At 42.4% G+C, this 23,833-nt stretch overlaps 1 protein-coding gene across 1 annotated transcript in view; it reads right to left on the reverse strand.

The window, feature by feature from the left end:
• LOC122540715 (V-set and immunoglobulin domain-containing protein 2-like) overlaps positions 1-18,398 on the reverse strand; it is a 41,383-nt gene extending 22,985 nt beyond the window's left edge. Inside the window, exon 1 of the mRNA XM_043676837.1 lies at positions 18,194-18,398. Coding sequence (XP_043532772.1) covers positions 18,194-18,239 — 46 coding nt within the window. The 5' untranslated portion in view covers positions 18,240-18,398. The remainder of the gene's footprint in view (positions 1-18,193) is intronic.
• Between the last annotated feature and the right edge of the window lie 5,435 nt (positions 18,399-23,833).

A 23,833-nucleotide genomic window follows, 5' to 3' on the forward strand; every position in this document is an offset into this window, starting at 1 on the left:
AAAGGTTTGTGTGGGCTCAATGGACTGAATGGCCTGCCTCCACGCTGTAGGGATTCTTTAATTCTCTAAATAGCTATCTTTAGAAATCTATGCTCTTCCATTTCAAATGAAAATCAGTGGTCAACCTTCAAATGTTTACAAAGCAGATTTTAAGCTCAATTTCAGTTTGTTAAGATACAAAACACAGTGTGGTAAAATATATAGGATCATGTTTGACACTGAGCATCATAGAAGGCTGTGAAGCACGGTCTTTGAGTATTTTTCAGGATGTGATTGATTAGATTAGATTAGATCCTCTAGAGTGTGGAAACAGGCCCTTCGGCCCAACAAGTCCACACTGACCATCCGAAGAGTAACACACCCAGACCCACTCCCCTCTGACTAATGCACCTAATAATATAGGCAATTTAGCATGGCCAATTCACCTGACTGGCACATCTTTGGGCTGTGGGAGGAAACTGGAGCACCCAGAGACAACCCACGCAGACATGGGGAGAATGTGCAAACTCCACATTGACAGTCGCCTGAGGCTGGAATCGAACCTGGGACTCCGGAGCTATGAGGATAGATGTCTGACTACAAGTAATGTAAAGGTTATGGGAATGCAGTGGGTAAAAGGCACTGACGTGCTAATTCAGCCATTATCATATTGAATGGTGGGCTACATGGGCTGAATGGCCTAGGCCTATTCCTACTTAAACACCCATCAGATGCAACAGGTACATCACTCATACACTCTCCAATAAAGCATTTGCAATCAGATAAACACATTATTCAGATAGGGCTGTATCATTTATTCCAATGAGTTTACCTGGAATCAGACATACGTACTGCTTAACATACTTCATTTAAACTACCAAGATCTGAACATATTGATTACAGATTTGATAATCTCCCAATTGCTGGAATGCCAGCTGTCAGATAATTTAATTGATTAATTTAAACCAAATTAAGACATCAGAATTTCTAGCTGAGATTAGTGACTGAACAGAAACGTGCAGCTATTTGAGAGCTCTACTTTTATTCTTTTGGTCTTGAAGCAGACAAACAAAATAAGCAGTAAGTGCGAGACAATGGATCAGATTTATGTTCTGCCACATGCAGTCATTAAACAACTCACTAGAGGGGGAGAAGGCTCTACAATATCTCTATCCTCACTGATGGAAGCACCCAGGTTGATTCCCTAGCTTGATAGCAATGGTTGAGTGGGAGATATCCTGGGCTATGAGGTTGCAGATTGTACTGGAGCACAGTGCCTTATGAATGACCAATTTTGAGTTGCAAGATCTGTTCGAAGTCTATCCCATTTTGCACAATGATAGTGCCACAAGGTTATTCTCAAACTAAAGGTAGGACTTTGCCTCCAGAAGGACTGTACAGTGGTTACTCTTACCAATAATTTCATGAACAGATGCATCTGCAGCCAGCAGATTGGTAATGATGAGGGCAAATATTTTCTTCCATGTTGTTAGTTCCCTCACTATCTGCCGCAGCCCCGTTCTAGTAGCTATGTCCTTTAGGACCCAACCAGTTTTATCAGTCGTGCTGCTGAGTCACTCTTGGTGATGGATATGAAATCCCCCAGGTGAAAGTGAGTACTGCAGATGCTGAAGATTAGAGACAAGTGCGTGGTGCTGGAAAAGCACAGCAGGTCAGGCAGCATCCGAGGAGCAGGAAAATCAATGTTTCAGGCAAAAGCCCTTCAGCAGGAATATGATGAAATCCCCCACTCAGGCTGCTCTTGCCATCCGCAGTGTTTCCTCTAAGGGTTGTTCAACATGGAGGAGTTTATTAGCCAAGAGAGGATGGTACGTGGCAAACGGCAGGAGATTTCCTTGCCCATGTCTAACTGAAGTGATGAGACTTCATGGGGTCCAGAGTAAATGTTGAGGACTCCCGGAGCAACTCCCTCCTAACTGCATACCACAGTGTCACCAGCTTGCTAGGTCTGTCCTGGGAGCTATCCAGGGATAGTTGTAACGATGTCTGGAACATGGTCTGTTAGGTATGGTTCCATGAGTATGATTATGTCAGGCTGCTGCTTAACTAGTTTGTGAGACAGATCTCCCAATTTTTTTCCTAGTTCCCAGATGTTAGTAAGGAGGACTTTGCAAGGCTAACAGGGCTGTTTCTGCCCACGCCTTTTCTGGTGCCTCGGTTAACGGCAGGTGATCTGTCCAGTTTCGATTCTGTTTGCCTTTCACATACAATGAAGTAGTAAAGCATCATAGATTGGTGGCATCATGTCAAATGGTTCACAGTTCATGGGAAAATGAACAAAATTTATTTGATCAGTGGCTTTGGAATGCAGTTATTATGTTATGTTTTGGATTTACCAATCATGACAAAGTCAGATGAATAAAGTCATTTAGTAAGTTATTTGTATATCTTCGTACGATGGAAACGATACTACCAAAACCCCTATTCACTGCCCATCCCTTGCTGTTCAGAGAACATGGTGGTGTACTTTCTTTTTCAACAACAGCAGACTTTAATCTGAACCCTATAAAATATCAACCCTCCTGTTATCTCAATACAGCATCCAGGAGTACTCAAATCTTCATTGCAACTGGACTGATGGAAAATTAGCATAATAAGATTGACCAGAGTCATAATAGATCCGAAGAGCATGCAATATAGGTGCTGAAGTAGGCCATTCTGCATGTCAGCCCTTCCTGAAGAAGGGCTTATGCCCGAAACGTCGATTCTCCTGTTCCCTGGATGCTGCCTGACCTGCTGCGCTTTTCCAGCAACACATTTCCAGCTCTGATCTCCAGCATCTGCAGACCTCACTTTCTCCATTCTGCATGTCAAGCCTGTTCCATCATTCAAAAACATAGTTGATTTGATTCTGAACTTAATTCAAATTTTCTGCATTACCCTTGACTCCCTCATCAATCAAACATCTGTCTAACCTCATGTTGAATATATTCACTGACCATGTCATCACTGTGGCTCTCTGTGGAAGAGAATTCCAAATGCTAATACCCTCAGAGAGAAGAAAATCATCCACCCCTCTGTCTTAAATGTGAGCCTCTTACCTTTTGATTTGTAGATACCTCTATAAGACCAAAGATCCACTATCTAGTACCTGACGTATTGTGTCCACAAAGAATCTAACATGTTTCAATAAGTTTGTCTCTCATGCCTTCAGACTTAATGAGTACAGGTCCAAACTGCACAACATTTCATCATAAGACAACCCTTTCCTCCAAGAAATCAACTTAGTGAACATTCTCTGAACTGTTTCCAATTCAAATTACTGTTTCTTAAGTAAGGCAACTAATATTACACACTGTATGCAAGGTTCAATGTCCTGTAGCACTATAGCAAGACTTCCCTGCTTATAGGAATATTTTCTAATCAACCGTTCTGGGTTATTATTACACACGCTTGAAGCAGGTGGAATTTGTACTTGTGCCTCCTGGCTCAGAGGTACACTACCGCTGCATCACAAGAAACCTACTTCCCACCTTATATACTCTATCTCCTTTTAATTTAAAAAATCCCATTTGCCTTCCGAATGACTTGCTAATGCTTTCTGAGTCATGTACAGAAATACCCAGTACACCGTGTACCAGATCATTATGCAGTCTCTATCCATTTCAATAATGCTTTGCTTTTCCATTCTTCTTGCCAAGTCAATAACTTCAATTTTCCCACATCTAATACTTTTTACACATTCACTTAGTCAGTGTGCCTTTGCAGACTTCAAGCGGGTTGTATCCAGAATCCGAATAATGAGGAACATGGAAGGAACTTTGGAAAAAACAGTTGAAAATGTCCAGTGAGGACCTTTTCAATAACAAGGGCAAAAACGGCCTGATTGTCCAACCAAATACTAAACGGTGAAATGAGATTCTCACTAGTGAGTGGCAAAAGGTCTATTAACATGGATTATCATTCATTATGTACCTTATTATTGCCTAATTTCACCTCATTGATATGCAATTTGTCATTCTCCCACCTTTCGGGTGAAAGTAGACACCAAGAATTCCCAGCATGAAAGTCTGAGGTAGTATTTGGTGACTCCAGTCCACCATTTGTTCTTCCAGGCCTCAATCTTGAACAGCCAGCACCAACATCTTAAGACGCGTTCCAAGGCAGTGACTGCATGCACCCCAATATCTGTAGACTTTGGTATACAAAGTACCAGCCTCACTGCATCATTATAACGCATCTCCGATCCATTTACAGTACACTGACCAATAATACTGCACTTCAGAGTGCAATGACACATCTCAGTGGAATGCTGCAGCAAGGATGCTTTGTATGCATGGAGAGTCCCCAATTCATTGATTAGACCAGGATGCATCTCAGGGCTCCTCATTTATGCTCTTAGTGCTCACACAATTTGTGCCGACTGAGACACCCACGGAATCTCTGCCTTGTTTGCCTTTTTTGCATTTGCTCCCTCAGCCAGAACTAACAAGCTCTTTTTGTTATGCCTTGCCTTCCAGCACAGAAATAAAGCAAATAGCTTGTCTCAGCTGTCAACAGCACACCATTTTCACATCTGCACCACATGCCAGTTACGAAGGTCGCAAACACACTCTGTGCTTCAACCCAATAGTCCTGCCACAAACTCTACAGGTTTGGTCTTCAGGCAAGACAAGGGAGACACCTTTCAGGCATGGAGTGTCCCAGAATAGCAAGTCTGATATCAGTCCAGGGGCACGGGCACAGTCAGTTGGCCACTCAGTACAGTCCTGGTTAGGATCCCCTGCTCACTGGGGGTGAGAAGCAGAATGCTGGGCATCCCATCACTACCTTAGCTTTTTCTAGCCTACTATGGGCCATTTTCTTTTTGAAAGAGACAAAGAGAGTGATTGGATGAGGTGAATGTGGATGGCCTAGCTGGTGTGGATGAGTGTTTGGTGGTGAGGAGCCCCAGTGAATGAGCAGATAGTGCAGAGGCCATGCAGGATAAGAAATGAGGAGGATTAAATGGTTGGCAAGGTGGCTGAGTGTTTAGCACTGCTGCCTCACAGCACCAGGGACCCAGGTTCAATTTCAGCCTCCACACTGTCTGTGTGGAGTTTGCACATTCTCCCTGCATCTGCATGGGTTTCCTCCCACAATCCAAAAATGTGCAGGTTAGGTGAATTGGCCATGCTAAATCACCCATAGCATTCAAGGATGCATAGGTTCAATGCATTAGTCAGGGGGTAAACGTAGAGTAATAGTGTAGGGAAATGGATCTGGGTGGGTTACTCTTCATAAGTTTGGAGTGGACTTGCTGGGCCAAATGGCCTGTGTCCTCACTGTAGGGATTATATGAGAGCAAGATCTTATCACCCTTGCTAGGAAGTGGGTAGTAGCAGTGATAGAAAAGTGTGAGGTAGTAGAGAGAAGATGCTGGCAATTACCCTGGCAGAGAGGAGAGGAAAAACTCAGATAACACTAACCCACTGCATCCTCAGTCCTGGAAGCAGGGTCTGGTGTTGTGACCTTTTCTGCCAATCCTGGTGAAAAGAGGGTGGTCCTCCTCTGCACCATCCCATTCTCAGGACCTCCAGGGTTATTGCCACTTATTTGCCATGTCCTTCACAAGTATGGAGGACAATACCTTGACTGAGTACACAACGGTCTTTGGAATCCCAGGATACCTCAACAGTTAGAGAATTGGGCTGGCATTAATGAGCAGGGCACTTTAGAGCCATTGTGTATCGTTAATGAGGTGAGGAGATAGTGAAAACCATGAGGAGAGAAATCCTCTGTGAAAATCAACAAAAATGACACATAGTAGATTTCTGCTAAGATTCAGGTTTGCATCTCATTTCCAGCAGCACGACCGAGTCGAGCTCTAAATATACTTTTTTTTTGTAAAAGAGTTCCAGGTGAATCTGACCAGCCTGCTAGTGAAAGGCACGCTGTACCTCACCAACACTCAGCTGTGTTGAGTACTGTGCAGGTTACATTAACACATGCTTAATGCAATGGCAGATCTGACTGCTGACTTTCCAACATTCTCCTTTCTCAGGCTGGAAGACGCTTCCACCTAAAGAGTTGTCAAGTTTTAATTTTCACCCAGTGTCTTTCAATCCAACACCTAGCGTGACCACATCAGTTCATTTTTAAATGATTGGGATTTAAAGGGCCATCATTGTACCAACTGCCTTTTACATGAATCCAATCTGATTTTAGGGTTATTTCGCCACATGGTTGTCATGTATAAATATTGAGGGGCATTCTTCATATCAAGACTACCCGGCTTATATATGTTTAAACAACTATTTGCAGCAACTGGCAGGGTGGCTCAGTGGTCAGCACTGCTGCCTCACAGCACCAGGGTCCCGGGTTTGAGTCCTACCTCAGGCAACTATCTGTGTGCAGTTTGCACACTTTTCCCGTGTCTGCATGGGTTCCCTCCAGGTGCTCCAGTTTCCTCCCACAGTCCAAAGATATGCAAATCAGATGAATTGGCCATGCTCAGATTAGATTACTCACAGTGTGGAAACAGGCCCTTCGGCCCAACAAGTCCACACCGACCCGCCGAAGCGCAACCCACCCATACCCCTACATTTACCCCTTACCTAACACTACGGACAATTTAGCATGGCCAATTCACCTTACCTGCACATCTTTGGACTGTGGGAGGAAACCGGAGCACCCGGAGGAAACACACGCAGATACGGGGAGAACGTGCAAACTCCACACAGTCAGCCGCCTGAGGCGGGAATTGAACCCGGGTCTCTGACCCTGCGAGGCAGCAGTACTAACCACTGTACCACCGTGCCGCCCACGGTGCCCATAATGTTAGGTGCATTAGTCAGGGGTAAATGTAGAGGTATGGGTCTGGGTGGGTTATTCTTCAGAGGGTCGGTGTGAACTTGTAGGGCAAAATGGCCTGTTACCACACTGTCAGGAATCTAACCTAATCTTTTAAAAAAACTGTAGTCGCTCATTTGCCACTGACACACAGTGGAAAATGTCACCTCAGCCTCATGGCATAGTCTGTGAGTACAGACTTTTGGTGGCCTAATACACACACACACTGGGCAAATTCTGACCCAGAGATCAGGCCATTTACCTGATCTGATTGTGGAAAAGAATTCACTCAGTCATCAGACCAATGAATCCACACACAGGAAAGGCCATTCAAATGCTTCAGATTTTGTATACATTTATTATTTTTGCGTATGGAATTAGCTGTATTATATTATGAGGTCCTTCCATTATATATAAATAGTAGTGAAACAAGTGAATTTTGTTGCCAGGAGTTCATGTTAAGAATATTGGGCTTGTGTCCCAATTCCAATTATTGTATCCCACCTATTTCATCAAAAGCCATTAAGTTGGAAATGCAATTTTGTGATGAAAAATTTCAGACCTAATTTGTGAGATTATTCAATTCCCCTCAGCTTTATTAAAAAAACCATTTTCAGGTACTCAGTGTACTATGTGTTATTTCCTTATTGCTGACCAGTCAGACTGTGAGATCATTTCCCTTCAGCAACTTCAAATATTCTTTGGGAATAACAATAAAAACTCACCTCACTGATAATTGTGCAAATAATCCCCTGTTTATCCTGACTGTAGAACTGTGATTTACTTTGAAAACAATCCCCCAAGTGACACCTTTGGCATTTTGTCATGTTTATTCCTTTCCCCTTTCAAAAGCACAGCTGCCCTGGGGATATTTAAGAAACCTACAACGATTTTCATTCTGAGTCATTTCCTGTACAGTCAGTTTTCCCAATAGTTCAGTAAATTAAACTCTTTTTGAATTAGTTCAAGTACAGATCCCCCTCTAAAGTTTCATGAGACTTGTGTGCTGCCAAATAACAGCACTAGAATTTGCACCAGCAGGATTACAGAACATCCCCTCCAGCGTATCTCCTCCACTTCCCACACCTCTGCCCTTGAATCTACCCCTCCAATCGCAACAAGGACAGAACCCCCTCGTCCTCACCTTCCACTTCACCAACCTCTGGATACAACGCATCAACCTCCGCCATCTCCATCACCTACAGTCAGACCCACCACCAGAGGTATATTTCCCTCCCCACCCCTTTCAGCATTCTGCAGAGACCATTCCCTCCATGATTTCCTCGTTAGGTCCACGCACCCTCATCCCACCCTCCACTCCTGGCACCTTCCCCTGCCATCGCAAGACATGCAAAAACCTGCACACCTCCCCCCTCACTTCAATCCAAAGCCCCAAAGGATCCTTCCTCATCCGACAGATTTTCCTGCACCTCCACCCACCTCATCTGCTATGTCCATTACTCTTGATGTGGTCTCCTCTACATTGGGAAGACAGGACGCCAACTCACGGAACGTTTCAGAGAACATCTGTGGGACACACACACACCTATCAACCCCACTGCCCTGTGGCCGAACACTTCTACTCCCACTCCCACTCCACCAAAGCCATGCATGTCCTGGGCCTCCTCCACCGCCAAATTCTAGCCATCTGAAGTCTAGTGGAAGAATGCCTCAACTTCCACCTTTGGACCCTCCAACCACATGGGATAAATGTCAATATCGCCATTTCTGATCTCCCGTTCCCCCACTTTATCCCAGATCCAACCCTCCAACTTGGCACCGCCCTCTTGAACTTCCTTCCCACCTAACCGCTCCACCCTCCACTCCAACATATCACCATCACCCCCCACCTTCATCTACCTATCACATTTCCAGCTACCTTCCACCCAAGCCCCACCCCCTCCCATCTATCTATAATTTTCCTTGCCACCCACCCTCCCCTCCACAGTCCTGATGAAGAACTTAGATGCAAAACTCGAGACTCCCCTGCTCCTCAAATGCTGCCTGAACTGCTGTGCTTTTCCAGCACCACACTTTTTGACTCTGACTCTCCAGCATCTTCAGTCCTCACCTTCTCCTATGATTACAGAGCACACCAGCAGCACTACAGGGCACACCAGCAGGATTTCAGGCCACAGCAGCAGCACTGTAGGCACACCAATAGGACTACAGGTCAAACCAGCAGCACTAAGGCACACCAATAGGACTAAAGAAGACACCATCAGGACGACACGGTACACCACCAGGACTACAGGTCACACCAGCAGGATTACAGGGCACACCAGCAGAATTACAAAGCACATCCGCAGGACTACAGCGCACACCAGGTGGACTAACATGGTTCTTGTACATCATTAAAACAGTGGGTGTTATCTAGTAGAGCCAGTGGGTGTTATCTAGCAGGCCAGGAAGACACCTTGCTCCATTATGTGAAAATGAGCTATTATAAATGACTGTGGATGATGAAGGAAGATGAAAAAATAGTCACGATTTTTCATGGCTAATGAAAAATTAGCAAATCCTAATTGGCTAATCCTAATCCTAATCATTGCCCTTTGCCACTTGCTGTACATACTGAAATTGGAAACTACACATAGGACAGAATGCCACTGTCATTAAACAATATACCCTCTGTAGTTGCCAACTGGATTCACAGGTGCAGAAGAGTTGAGAGGCTAGGTGTCGGAAGGCTAGCCTTACACATAAGCCCCCATACGTTCAGGCAGTGAAAAGAGAAAACTGGAAAAGCAGCAGTCAGATCTGCCAATGTGTCGAGTATAGTGGCATTGTAATCTGTATAGTCCTCAAACCAGCACCCCAGATGAATGTTGTCTTTCTAGTATAAACAGGCGATAGTCTGATTCACAGAGGGAGTACTTTTTAGATCACTGCTGCGTTTCAGTTAAATCTGGGCTGCTGAAAACTAACTGAAGGGCATTGCCACTTTAATGAAGTAGTCGTACAGCCTCTGCTCACAACAGCAGGATGTGCTCCAATTCTGCCAGGCACAAAGAAATATTTATAGCAGCTCTAGTTAAAAGGAGACTTTTCATTCCCTCGGCATTCTAGTTAGTCACACTTTTCAGTGTGCAGGTAAATAACTCATGGCATTGAGTTGGTTCGTGATTCAGTGTGGCAACTGAGGTCAAAATCCCAAATCTGCCTCCTGTACAGAAGACGTGATCTTAGAACTTTGAGGGTAAGGATGATGCAAGAAGATTCCTCATCCAAATGTCAAGGACAAACATGTCATACCTGTACCCAATGAACTACTTCTGAAGTGGTAGTGCTGTTGCCATAAAGAAACATTATTTAATGTCGGACATTAAGGTTTCTGGGCTAAGCAGATGCCTTATTAGAAATACAAACACAAACACATTGAATGAAGTGAGGAACACTCTAAAAAGAATGTTCCTCACCGAATAACACTTTTGTGATCAGATTTTAAGAGAACAACATGTAAATGAGCCAGGTAACTGAATGTTCTCACGTATACTCGAGACATGGGTCGAGTCTGGAGATTGATCTGTAAGGTATGCATTCACTTAAGTGTAAACAAACCAACTAGCGATTTCTGAAGCCATCACCCATTCAAATTTTCTGAGATGCAGGACGTACTTCTAAACAGTCAAGGGAGGGTGAAAATGCTGCACGTTCAGCATTCATGTTTGGAACTACATCAACTACACGCAGCTCAGAAGGTCAGAACCACTATTCCATCATGGAAACACAGTTATCCACAAAAGGTTTCTGAAGTGTACTCTGAGAACAAGATCTCATAAAGTCACAACACCGAAGAGAGCAATGTTCAACCAGCAAAAGGAAATGTAAGAATGACCTAAATCAAGTACAGCAGAACCCACCCCAACGATGACAGTGTGTGGTACATGACCACAATAATCAAAACACAAATGAGGTGTTTCTAAATCATGAACAGCCAAGGGTGAAATTCACACTTCCAGATGGTTATGATGTAAAAAGATCTCGATATATTTCAAACTGCTGAAACAATATAAGGACTCCTAGACTTCTGCACTTGTAAGTTTCACAATCTCAGTATATCTCTGCATAAGTGATCTTATTATTGCCAGATGCTTACGTGCTATTAATGTAACATGTGAGAGAGCTATTTTTGGAAAAAGAGGGAGGATATCATTTTATGATAATAACATACAAATAAGCTATGCACCCAGATGTTGACACATGCAGCAATTGAGACACAGGCTGAGTCTGTAGAGTACTTTATATTGTGGGTATTAGTTGAGCCACAAATGAACTCACCAGAGATTTCCAAGTAAATGGGGATCTGCCTATCTCATTTTGTGAAACAGGTGGAATGTGGGTAGCTCAGTTAATTGAATGGTGTGGGTTTGTTTCCCATTCTAGTTGAGGTTAGCATGAAAAATTCTGTTTCTCAATCTCTTCTCCTTCCCAGAAGCCTGGTGACCATCAGATGACACCATCATCATTTGCCTCTCTCCAATGAGCAACCAGCCCTGTGGGACAATGCTGAATTTAGTTTTGATGAGATTATTGTAACACAATCCGCCAATGTTTACACTTAAAGATAAAATTAAATGAGCGTTGATAGCCTGCTCACTCCTTTTTTTTTCTGGATCATAACCTATCACTGTCTATGATAGAGATGGCAGAGGTTTAGAAGAATGGAATATGGTGAAGAGATTCCTGCATGCCATTGTGGGGAAGCAAGAAATGAATTGCTTACTAAGTGTGCATGTTTGGGTGATGTGCGTGCATCTGAACACCAAGGCTACCTAAGTGTGTGGATCAGCTGAATACCAGAGACAATCAGTACTCACAGAACATAGAACATTACAGCACTGCACAGGCCCTTTGGCCCTCGATGTTGCACCGACCTGTGAAACCAATCTGAAGCCCATCTACCTATACTATTCCATTTTCATCCATAATCCTATCCATGATCATTTAAATGCTCTTAAAGTTGGCAAGTCTACTACTGTTGCAAGCAGTGCATTCCATGCCCCTACTACTCTCTGAGTAAACATAGAACATAGAACAATACAGTGCAGAACAGGCTCTTCAGCCCTCAATGTTGCGCCAACCTGTGGACTATTCTCAGCTCGTCCCCCTACACTATTCCAAAATCATCCATGAGCTTATCTAAGGATTGTTTAAATCTCCCTAATGTGGCTGAGTTGACTACTTTAGCAGGTAGGGCATTCCACGCCCTTACCACTCTCTGCGTAAAGAAACTGCCTCTGACATCTAATCACCCCCCAATTTAAAGCTATGTCCCCTCGTGTTAGCCATCACCATCCAGGAAAAAAGGCTCTCACTGTCCACCCTATCTAACCCTCTGATTATCTTACATGTCTCAATTAAGTCACCTTCATCTCTCAACCTTCTTTCTAACGAAACAGCCTCAGATCCCTCAGCCTTTCCTCATAAGATCTTCCCTCCATACCAGACAACATCCTCGCAAATCGCCTCTGAACCCTTTCCAAATCTGCCACATCCTTCTTATAATGTGGTGACCAGAACTGTACACAATACTACAAGTGCAGCCGCATCAGAATTTTGTACAGCTGCAGCATGACCTCATGGTTCCAAAACTCAACCCCTCTACCAATAAAGGCTAAATCATTTGAAATCACTGTGGATCCTAACAGTCATCCAAGAAATTTCCTCCTCTAAATTTCTGTTTGAATAATTTCTTGTGAGTTTTGTTTAAACAATCATCGCTATTTTGCCCTCCAATTTTAGCTGATAGCCTGAAAGTGAAGACTTATTCTTGGATGCAGTTCACAAACATTGTGCCTTCTCTCCAATGTTTCATTCACAACAAAACCTTACTGGTGGCAGTGTCACTGGTTGGGAATGTAAGAACGTTGGGCACAGATCCTCCTATGAGCAATTCAACGAGGTTTCCCAATGTGCCATTTAGTATTAAAGCATGCAGTTCTGCTATTAACACAAGCAGTGTCATTTCAATCTTTAATCACTAGCTGAAAGCATTCATGTCAGGTTTCACATCTTCAGTTAGGACTTCATCAATGGCATGAGGTGTGCCAATAAAATCTAGACGCAGAAAATTTTAGGAACAAACTTGCTCAAATAACCTTCAGAAAAGTCCTGTTCATATTCTGTTGCAGGTTTTTTTTAAAAAATGGTTAATTTCCTCACGGGTTCTTCTCACAACTTTGGCAGAACATGCATCAATAAGGATTATGTCCAATAGTTACAGAAACTGTTCCAAGGAATTTGAAATACCACCCCTTCCCCTTTCCCTTAAAGCCTCTTCCCATCCCCACTCCACCCACAACTTTGTATTTTAATGACTTTCCGTTGAAGTTTGCAATATTGACTAGTTGGCCTAATTGGATATACTTCCACATTCAAATTTGCATGTGTATTTTCTCCCTGCCAACTCTTGCTTTCGGTATGCTCCAAGAATTTAACACAAGGTGGTAAGGATGGGGTTCCAGTTGTAAACTGAGATGAACGTGGCAAGCTTACTACCTTTAAGTTGGTTTGACTGTGGCTGCTGATGCTCCACTACCCTCAGGGCATTTGACTGTGGTCACCATCACAGATTCACCTCCACCCCACATCTGCACTTTCCAGTTGGGAAAAATGATCAAGAGCATGCACTGTCTTCCTCAGTTTAGCTTAGTGTCATTCAGGAAAATTCTACACTCCTTCCATTACGGATGCTGTCAGTCAAGCTAGGTCATTCCTGGTTCCAAATCATGAGGCAATCCACTTCTAAACTGAGTCAATTAGAAGATTATTAAAACATACAATATACTGTTCATATGATAATTAATATTTCAATAAGCCCTGACAAAGGTGACATTTCTGCTCTTACCCAAACCCCCACCACTCCATTTCTCGTCCTCACATTAAATCAAAATCCTCACTCCTTTAGTTTTAAAAGCCAATGTGTTTTCTCGGTTGATATATACCTGTGGCAACAGCCATTATGTTAAAGAAAATGTATAATAATATTAGTTGAAATAGCCGATATTTCAATATCTTTGATTCACTCAGTTGGTACGGGCATCACTGGCTAGCTAACATTTATTTCCCATCCCTAGTTCCCTTGAGAAATTGGTGGTGAGCTGCCTTCTTGAACCACTGCAGTCCACATGATGTAGGTTGATATACAATGCCCTTAGGGAGGGGATTCCAGGACTTTGACCTAGCGACTGTCAGGATGGTGATTGGCTTGGAGTGGAACTTGCAGATAGTGGTGTTCCCATGTATCTACTGCCAATTCTTTCTACATTGGTTTGGAAGGTGCTGTCTGAGGAGCTTTGGTGAATTTTTGAGTATCGGTGGTCGATGTAGTGAATGATTGTGGATGTGGTGCCAGTCAAGTGGGCTGCGTTATCCTGAACGGTGTCAAGCTTCTTCAGTGTTGTTGTAGTTGCACCCATCCAGGCAAGTGGGGAGTATTCCATCACATTCTGGTTTGTGCCTTGTAGATGGTGGACAGGCTTTGGGGAGTCAGGAGGTGAGTTACTCACTGCAGTATTCCTAGCCTCTGAACTGCTTTCATAGTCACTGTATCTATATGGCTAATCCAGTTGAGTTTCTGATCAATGATAACCCCCAGGATGTTGTTAGTGAGGGATTCATTGATGATAACACCACTGAATGTCAAAGGGCAGTGGTTAGATCATCTCTTACTGGGATGGTCATTGCCTGGCATTTGTGAGACGTGAATGGTAATTGTGACTAGTCAGCTCAAGCCTGGATATTGTCCGGATATTGTTGCGTTTGAACATGAACTGCTTCAGTATCTGAGAAGTTGCAAATGGTGCTGATCATTGTGCAATCATCAGTTGATATCTCCAGTTCTGACTTTATGAGGAGGGAAGGTCATTGGTGAAAAAGCTGAAGATGGTTGTGCCTGGGACACTACACTGAGGGACTCCTGCAGAGGTGTCCTGCAGCTCAGAAGACTGACCTCCAACAACCACAACCACCTTCCTATCTGCCATGGATGACTCCAATCAGCAGAAAGTTGGCCCCATGATACCCATTGATTCTAGTTTTGCTGGAGCTCCTTGGCTATCAATCCCATCTCAAATGAGGCATATAAGTATCATTTTAAGGCTTAGTACACTCCGAACCAAGATGAAACATTGCTAAAGGAGTCAAGAAGTTGAAGCTCTTCATTTTGCACTCATCAGAATGCAAGAAACAGACTTGACCAAAAAAAGGGAAGGTCATTGATGAAATAACTGATGAGGGTTCAGCCTAGGACGCTACCCTGAGGAGCTCCTGCAGAGATGGCTGCAAAATGAGAAGAAGGTGTTGACAAGGAGATTCAGCGAGAACTGTCAATCTTAAATCTCAGACTAGGCAAGTAGATTCTGATTGGTCAGGTCATTGCCATGGGAATTTAACTGTCCCCATAACACTTTTTGAAAAGCTGCAATATATGTACCAATTTCTTTTGTCTACATAAAAGACGTCATTTTATTGATACATGTAGCTTCTGGGACACACAAGTGTGAGTCTGGCTGCTGAACATACATTGATTTCTGGTGTAACTCCCAGGACAGTCTGGATATTTAATAAATAATTTCCCACAGCAGGATCACATCTAATGGTGGTTCTGCAATCCAGCGCATTGAGAGTTTGAGCTTGTTGAGCCCAGGTTGGGTTGCTGCCTGCTTTGAAAGGCCAATAGATCATGCTTTTTGAAACAGCCCACCAACTAGTTGGGATGCACTGCCTACATACTATTCCCCTTCCCAGGTAATCTGAGGTAAACTAGGCATCACTCAAGGCCAAACGTGGTGAACATAAGCCCTTTCATGAGATTTTGCAATATACAAGTGATGATTTGGTTTGGGTATCCATTATTGCGCAGAATAGTTTTGATAAAGTCTTATTTCAGCATCGAGCATACTCAGTAAGCAGATGCCTAGGGCCCTATTCATAAAGTTTCCAATAAGATTGATCTTGTAGTGTATGGAACTATAGGTATTCCCAGGCACATATTAACTAGTGAACATAGACTTTCAGTGGACGGGGGCTTAGCATGGGACTGGGTAGCTCAGTTGGCTGGTCTCCACTGCAGAGTGATGTGACAGCTTGGGTTTAATTCCTGCACTGGCTGAGGGTATTATGAAAGTGTCTCCTTCTCAGCCCTCCCTGAGGTGTGTTGATCCTCAAGATAAAGCAACACCAGTCATCTAATGAGTGACTATTTTTGCTCAACCTATACATTCAGGACAGGGAGCTGATTTGATTGCTCCATTTCACTGATAACATTGAGTGCAGGATGAAGGTTATTGAATTGTGCAAAGAAGCTCTTTAATGTGGTTACAGACTGAAGTATTGAAAAAGAGTGACAGTTAAAAAGGTGTTCGGTATGCTTTCCTTTATTGGTCGGAGTATTGAGTACAGGAGTTGGGAGGTCATGTTGTGGCTGTACAGGACATTGGTTAGGCCACTGTTCGAATATTGCGTGCAATTGTGGCCTCCATCCTATTGGAAAAATGTTGTGAAACTTACAAGGATGTTGCCAGGGTTGGAGGATTTGAGTTACAGGGAGAGGCTGAGTAGGCTGGGGCTATTTTCCCTGGAGCGTCAGAGGCTGAGGGGGTGACCTTATCGAGGTTTATAAAATCATGAGGGGTATGGATAGGGTAAATAGAAACAGTCTCTTCCCTGGAGTTGGGGAGTTCAGAACTAGAGGGCATAGGTTTAGGGTGAGAGGGAAAAGATATAAAAGAGCCCTAAGGGGCAACCTTTTAACACAGAGGGTAGTACGTATATGGAATAAGCTACCAGAGGAAGTGGTGGAGGCTGGTGCAACATTTAAAAGGCATCTGGATAGATATATGAATAGGAAGGGTTTGGAGGGATATGAGCCGGGTGCAAATGGGACTAGATTGGGTTGGGATACCTGGTCAGCATGGACGAGTTGGACCGAAGCACCTGTTTCTGAGCTGTAGATCTCTATGACTCTATGACTCTACAAGTGTTAATATATCAGAAATAAGCAACCTATAGGAAATTAGTGGCCTTTTCCATCAAAGATGCACTTCTCCTGATAACCAACTAAGAGCTGGGCCTAGAGGGGATCCCATGGCAACGCCACCTATTTAGGTAATTGAAACTGAACTCAACTGCCGGAGTTGCTGCATTCATGATTGCGATGAACACAGATTCAGACATCAGTGGTCCATCTAAATTGCCATAACACAGTGATGTTACACAGATGTTAATGCCTTCTTAAGCTGGCAATATCAAAAGAGCACACGGACAAAATAAAACTGCAAGATTAATAAACCCATATGATATTCAACCATATTTACCCATCATAGAACAAACTAAGTGATTATAGCTGATGAATGTGATCTACGTGTTGTGTCACGCAAATGAAATACTAAATATATGAGGTAAATTATTGGTAGAATCTGCCAACATTTTAAAACTAAACTTTGGAGCAACCCATCGCATCACCAGCAATTACCATCCGTAACTATAGCAACTGTCTTCTAACTTAAATCTCAAAGAAAGAAAATAGCTCAGATGGGACTTCATCCACATTTAACAGGATAAAGAAAGTAAAACCATATCCGACTTTCACATATGCCAAGATAACAGAGATTGAAGATGGAGTTAGATATTGTTTTTATGGCTAAAGGGATCAAAGTTTATGGAGTGACAGCAGGAACAGGAGTTAAACAATCAGTCATAAAATTGTGAGGGGCCAAATGGCCTATCCCTCTTCCTATTTTCTATGTTTTTATTTCTATTCAGTTAGGGCAGACATCAAGTCACCTTTCTGCACACAAAACTGATCTCAGCAGCTGAAAAGTGAACAAGAAGATCATTTGAAGCCAAGACATTGGATCCTTTGAAGCTGGACTGAGGAATTGATTATGTTGCTCTCCTAGAAATGTGATTTCCAACAGGTCGAAAGGCCTTCTACATCCAACTTCTCTACTGATCAGCCCCAAACGGGGAAAGATTCATTTTTAAGAAAATGCTGCTGCCTCAGAGCTTCACCTCCCTCAGAATAAATTTGTAATTAATTGACACGCGGCCTGAATAAAATGGAGGTCAGAAAACTTTCCAAACCCTAGGCACAGGCAATAGTAACAGCACCAGGCATCTCATTCTTTCCGAAGTGAGACATCAAACACTTGTAAACATGGCAGACCAGCCTCCCAAATTGAATATTATGTGTCAGCAATACTGTAAACACAACAACATTCCCTTTGCACATTCATGTTTCTACTGTCACTAGAATTGGAAAGCAGGAGAAAAGAAACAACACCCTTTCTCCCTGTGTGGAATTTGAAAATCGAGAGCGATTTGTGACCCTTCAACTCAGCTTCTGCTATCAACATCACTACGACCTTGTGGTTGGAAATGACATTAGTCTGTCCACGAATTACCAAAAGCGACTCACCGAAACACAGAGTGAGCAGAAGGATCTGAATACATTTCCACAGCATGCCGAGGGATGGCTTGATCAGTTTTAGTCTCAGACCTCTCCTGTTCACCGTCAAATGGAGTCAAAGAAATGAAAGTGATTTGCATCGTGACAAAAGGCTTTATCTCTCCCAGGCCCTGAGCAAATATTTTACGAAATGTTTTCATCGGTCTGACACAGTAATCAAACAGAATTGAACTAATGGTACGGCGAGTTACTCATTCAGCAATCTCCAAACTTGAAAGTCTCTGTTAATCATTTTAAGAGATTCCAAAGGAAATCTGAATTGGAATTATTAGAAGCATTTTAAAATATTATATACAATTGGCAAATAATAAACCAAATATCTGGCTATGGTTTAACATGTTACAGCTATGGTGTATCAGGCATAATTAATCATGGTAAACAGCGATAGTGTTATTGATCGAAACTGCTTTCAATACTTAAATGGGTGAATCACTTTGCAAATTACAGTGTTATTGGTTGAGTTTAGGATTACCCAATAGAAGGTCCCACATTCCACCTTCTAAAAAACCCTGTTTAGATTCTGAATGATTGTTTTCATTTATAAAGGAAGGTACATGCAAGGGCAGGACTTTCTGTTCAATGTTGCTTCTCCAATCTATTCAAACAATATGGTATCTCTCTCTCTCTCTCCCACTCTATGTGTCTTCTTTCAATCTCTCTCTCTCTCTTTTATTTCCCCCTCTCCCTTACACTGGATGTTAAATGCAAAGTGTTGCATTTCTCAATATTAACGCAATCCTGTCTCTTCCATTTTCTTTGTCTCATACAGATGTTCACCTGAACAATCAACAAAGGACCCTTCTCTCTCCTGCTTTACCTTGAGAGGATTCCCTTCCATTTTCTCAATTCCTCACAACAATCTGTCTGTTTCATTCCTCTGTCCTGTTCCCAGCATCTACTTCCTGTTATTCCATTATTAAGAGGATCATTTTACACTTCTCCCCAAGAACTATCTGTCTTGCCTTTCAGTTGCTTACTGTCTAAACCCTTGTATTGGGTGCCATTGCACACCTAACTTAAGGCTATAGACCTCTGTTTCATAGTTCTCCAGTGGTTTCTTTCTGTTGAATCTCATCAATAGTAGTCACCACAGTTCCAGAAGATCATAGGGCTGCTCTCTCAGTACAGAGTGACAATTGGTCATGAGTTTAACCTGAGAGTCAGCATGTCTCAGGATGACCTCAAGAAATTAAACCCTGTTGTTGGCCTCACTCCACATTGCAAACTTTTTGGTTTTTTTATTCAGTCATGGGATCAGGGTATCACTGACTAGGCCAGCATTTATTGCCGATCCCTAATCGCTTAGACAGCAATTAAGAGTCAACCACGTGTAAGCAGAACCAGGTAAGGATAACAGTTTCCCTCCCTAAAGGACATTAGTGAACCTTACCAATAAGCTAGTGTAGACTCCCTCCCCTGAGTATCTTAATGTAACAGGTCTTCAGTAGTGGGTCGGGGGCTGAGGGTGGACACTGAGCATGAGAGCTCGAGCAGTTGAGAAGGACCCTCTGGAGAAAAGGATGTCTTTGCCAAGAAGAGGCCTCATCAAGAGAGGCTGAGACAGACAAAGGATTTCATCAATGAGATATAAACTACAGGCTTAATTCCACCTAGTTTAACCTTAATTTCTCTCCATATTTGCTGAGAGTTAATGCCTGTGAAATAATGAATAGTTATTTCTTGATCTTTGGGCTATCCATGTGTTTAAATCTCATATTACATTAAGGATACTTGATAAAGATATGGTGTGGCAAGCTCTGCTGCCTCGCAATACCAGGGACCTGGATTGATTCCAGCCTTGGGAGATTGTGTGGGTCTCCCTTATGTGCTCCTGTTTCCTCCCACAATACAAAGGTGCACAGCTTAGCTGGACTGGCCATGCAAAATTGGCCTATAGTATGCAGCTAGATGGATACTATAGGTAAATTGGGGCTATAGGGATGGGGTGGATGGGGGTGTGATGCTATTTGGTGGGTTGATGCAGACTTGATGGATCAAATGGTCTCTTTCTGTAGGAATTTTATGATACTCTGTTGATGATTGCACTGTCTGAAATGGAGTTATCAGTCTGCCTAGAGAAGCTTCCTGGAACATTTAGCCACACAAAATGGATAAACACCTAACAAATGCATATCATTGATCATAAACAGCAGGGTTTAGAAAAAAAACACAGCTCTTGTACAAAACTCTGTCTTATTATATGAGCCAATTCTGAACAAAAACTAACCATCGCTTTTCCGTTGGCTGAAAATATCACATTGTGTTTCTGGAATATTATACTGCGGTTCAGGCCAGGCTGTGTGTGGCGTGCTCCAAGGATTCAAAATCATGCAATCAACTGCAATGAAAATCTCCTTTGCAAAGAAATGATGGGTGAGGATGATTAATGATCTGGTTAATGTTGACTTTATTTTCAAAAGCGATTGTTTTGTTTTCTAAATCATGACGTACGTGGTCTGTACCAAAGTTCGGGCCCATGGCAATATGGACAATTTTTCGGCACATCTCATCAACAGCTTAACTCACAGATACATTTGAAAGGAAGTCAGATAAGCAACTGAGGGAAGAAGGAATTCCAGGTGCTGGTGATAAGGTAACTTGGGAAAGGCTGGGTGAAATTGCATATGCAGCTGGTTCTTTCTGTCTGTGTTGTGGACCCTATGTAATTCTGTGTGTTCTGAGCAAGGGTCACTGGCTCCGAAATGGCAGTTAAGAGTCGACCATACGTAGGCCGGACCAGGTAAGTATGACAGATTCCCACCTTGAAGGACATTAGTGAACCTTACCAATAAGCTCATGTGGACTCCCTAGTATTAAGAAATGCAACACTTTGCATTTAACTCTGACTTCTCTCCAGAGATGCTGCCAAAACTACTGAGCTTTTCTAGCAATTTCTCTTTTTGTTTCTGATTTCCAGCATTCACAGTTCTCTTGGTTTCTCTGTGTTTCTATGAATGGCTTGAAGTGTTTCTATATTGTAGAGGCTCCCTCTGGTGGATAAAGATCAGAATTTCAAGAGAGAATTTCTCCATTCCACTCTTTGCGTCAATAGACAACTAACAAGCAAACAAGTTCAATAAACTGGCACAGACAAAATGGCGACACTCAGCTCTCAAGCTGCGCACTTGTCATCTGCACTCACCAGTATTCACTCCATGAGCTCACGGTCAGAAATACAAAAAAACAGCAAACCTTTTATTAACAGGCATCCGTGGGGCGAGGGGGTATATGGGTTGATCAAATATTCCGGATTATCAAGAAGTCCACATAATCAATGTAAAAGCACACACTAATTAATAGAAGGGGGTATACACATCACTGTTATACCTTATTTACAGCATGAATCACTCAAATAGTAATGCAACTTTGTCTTAAATTAAATGTATTGACTTCTCACTCACATCCTCAACAGACTACTCAGTCATCATGGCATTTTAAAAGAAATTGTCTTCAAATCAAATCAACTGTTGATATTTCATGTGGCATTCAATTGAACAACAATTATATTACATTGAGGTAAATAAATTTTAAGAAACTTTAAAAATTGGACAGAATAATATAGTAAACTTAGCAATATTTGAGGTGTATAATTTTTACCAGTTTATCAAGGGTGCTGGTTCATAAGGTGCCGGTTAAAACAAAGTTTGATGCACATATCAATTAATGCTTTCATTCTGTTCTCCATGCTTTCATTCTGAATTTAAATTCTTTGTATAATTCTGGTTGTTTTCATTGTCACTTTGCTTTTGATTTCTCAAATTGGTCACCAGGATCAGCAATGAACACTCTCGCAGATCAAAAATAGCCAACCAGCTCTTGACCGCTGAGACGGAGCCCATAACCAGGGCATGGTTATCTACTAAGTTTTAAAGGATCTTAGACACAGTTTGTAATCTAGGCCCACGTTTTCTATTCGCCAGATAGTAGTTACTTCAGAGTAGGTGGGAGTTGAGAATGGGGTCCTTGAAGAATCCACATCACAGCGGGCTCTGAAGGAATTGCTTCGGAAATTGAAGATCTCACTGGCCAATGCCCCTACACTGAAACCCCTGGAAGTATCCATTTAAGTTGGAACAATTGGGAGGGTTCCACTGCAGCAAAACAAGGAATTACTTAGAAGAAAAGTTAAACAATTAAATATATAGTCTAATTCCTGAGTAACCGTTCAACTGACCTCATACTTAACACACACACACACCCCTACTGGCACTTCCACCAGACTACTTAAATCCTCCTGATCCTGAACTAACATCACGCCAGTTCATCCCTGGCTGCAGCCATATCTAACACCTCCACTCAGAGCCACGCATCTCATCTTACAACATTCCCAACTCACTACCCTAGCTCCCCAGCCATCCCTTCCACTGCTCCGGACTCAGTATGAGTCCACACTAACCTCATTCTGGGATCTGACAGCCACCTTCCCTGGACTGTCACTGGACCCCAATTGAACACTAGATCTCTCACACACCACGCCTTATTTTAAACACTGCATCACTTACCTGGCCCTCTTGCATCCTGTTCTGAAATTGTAATTCCGTGAAAAATTCAACCCAAATATTTGTTTCACAATAAAGCCTGGCGGTGATTACATTCCACAATCTTTCACTGGCCGTAAAACACTTTATAACATCTTGAAGTTACCATTAAAGTATTGTTCAATACAACACATAAATGGCCATTGACTGCACTGTGTCTGCATGGACTCTGGGGTAGAAGTATTCAATTAGGCACACTCCTCTTTTCCTTCCTCATAACCTGTAAGTTATTTTCCTTTAAGAATTTATCAAATTAACCTTTGAATATTATTGAATCTGCTTCCAAGCTTTCACAAAGCACATTCCACTTTACAACATCTCACTGTGTAAGCAATATATCTTCATGTTACCTTAATTTCTTTTGCCAATCCCTTAAATTCTCTGCTTCCTGACTGGAAAAAAGATTTTCATTATTTACTCTAGCAAAATCAGTCATGATTTTGAATACCACCATAAAATCTCCTCTTAAACATCCTTGATCTAATGAGAATGACTTCAGCTTCTCCACAGAACTAAAGCTTCTCATTTTTGGTACCATCCTAGTTTATCTCTTTTGCACGCTGTCAAAGACCTTCACGTAACTTTCTCCTAAAGTGTGGAACATAGCACAGAAAGTAGTTCACCCCAGAACTAACTAGGAATTTATCGAGGCATTGCATTACCTTACTGCATTCTAATCATCTATTTACAGAGCCAAGTATCCCATATTGCTTTTACCACCATTTGAGTTGTTCAACCAACCTCAAACCTTTGTATATACCCACATCAAGGTCTCTATCTCTTCACTAAGGTCGTCAATATTAGTTAATATTCATTTTATAATTTACCCAACAAACTGCATCGTGTTTTACTTCCTCATTGAGTTTGCTCATTTCATCTGCCTATATCTTCTTTAGATCTGTAATTATCTTGCTCACTTCTACAATTCCAAGCTTGGTGTCATCTGCAGACTTTGAATTTATGCTTACACCAAAGGCCAGGCCATTTCTATTAAAAGGAGTGATGTCTCCTCACTAACACATGAGAAATGTAACTGTATACCTCCCTTCAG

This window comes from Chiloscyllium plagiosum, chromosome 35, assembly GCF_004010195.1.
Source record: "Chiloscyllium plagiosum isolate BGI_BamShark_2017 chromosome 35, ASM401019v2, whole genome shotgun sequence".
In the NCBI taxonomy this organism is placed as follows: Eukaryota; Metazoa; Chordata; class Chondrichthyes; order Orectolobiformes; family Hemiscylliidae; genus Chiloscyllium; species Chiloscyllium plagiosum.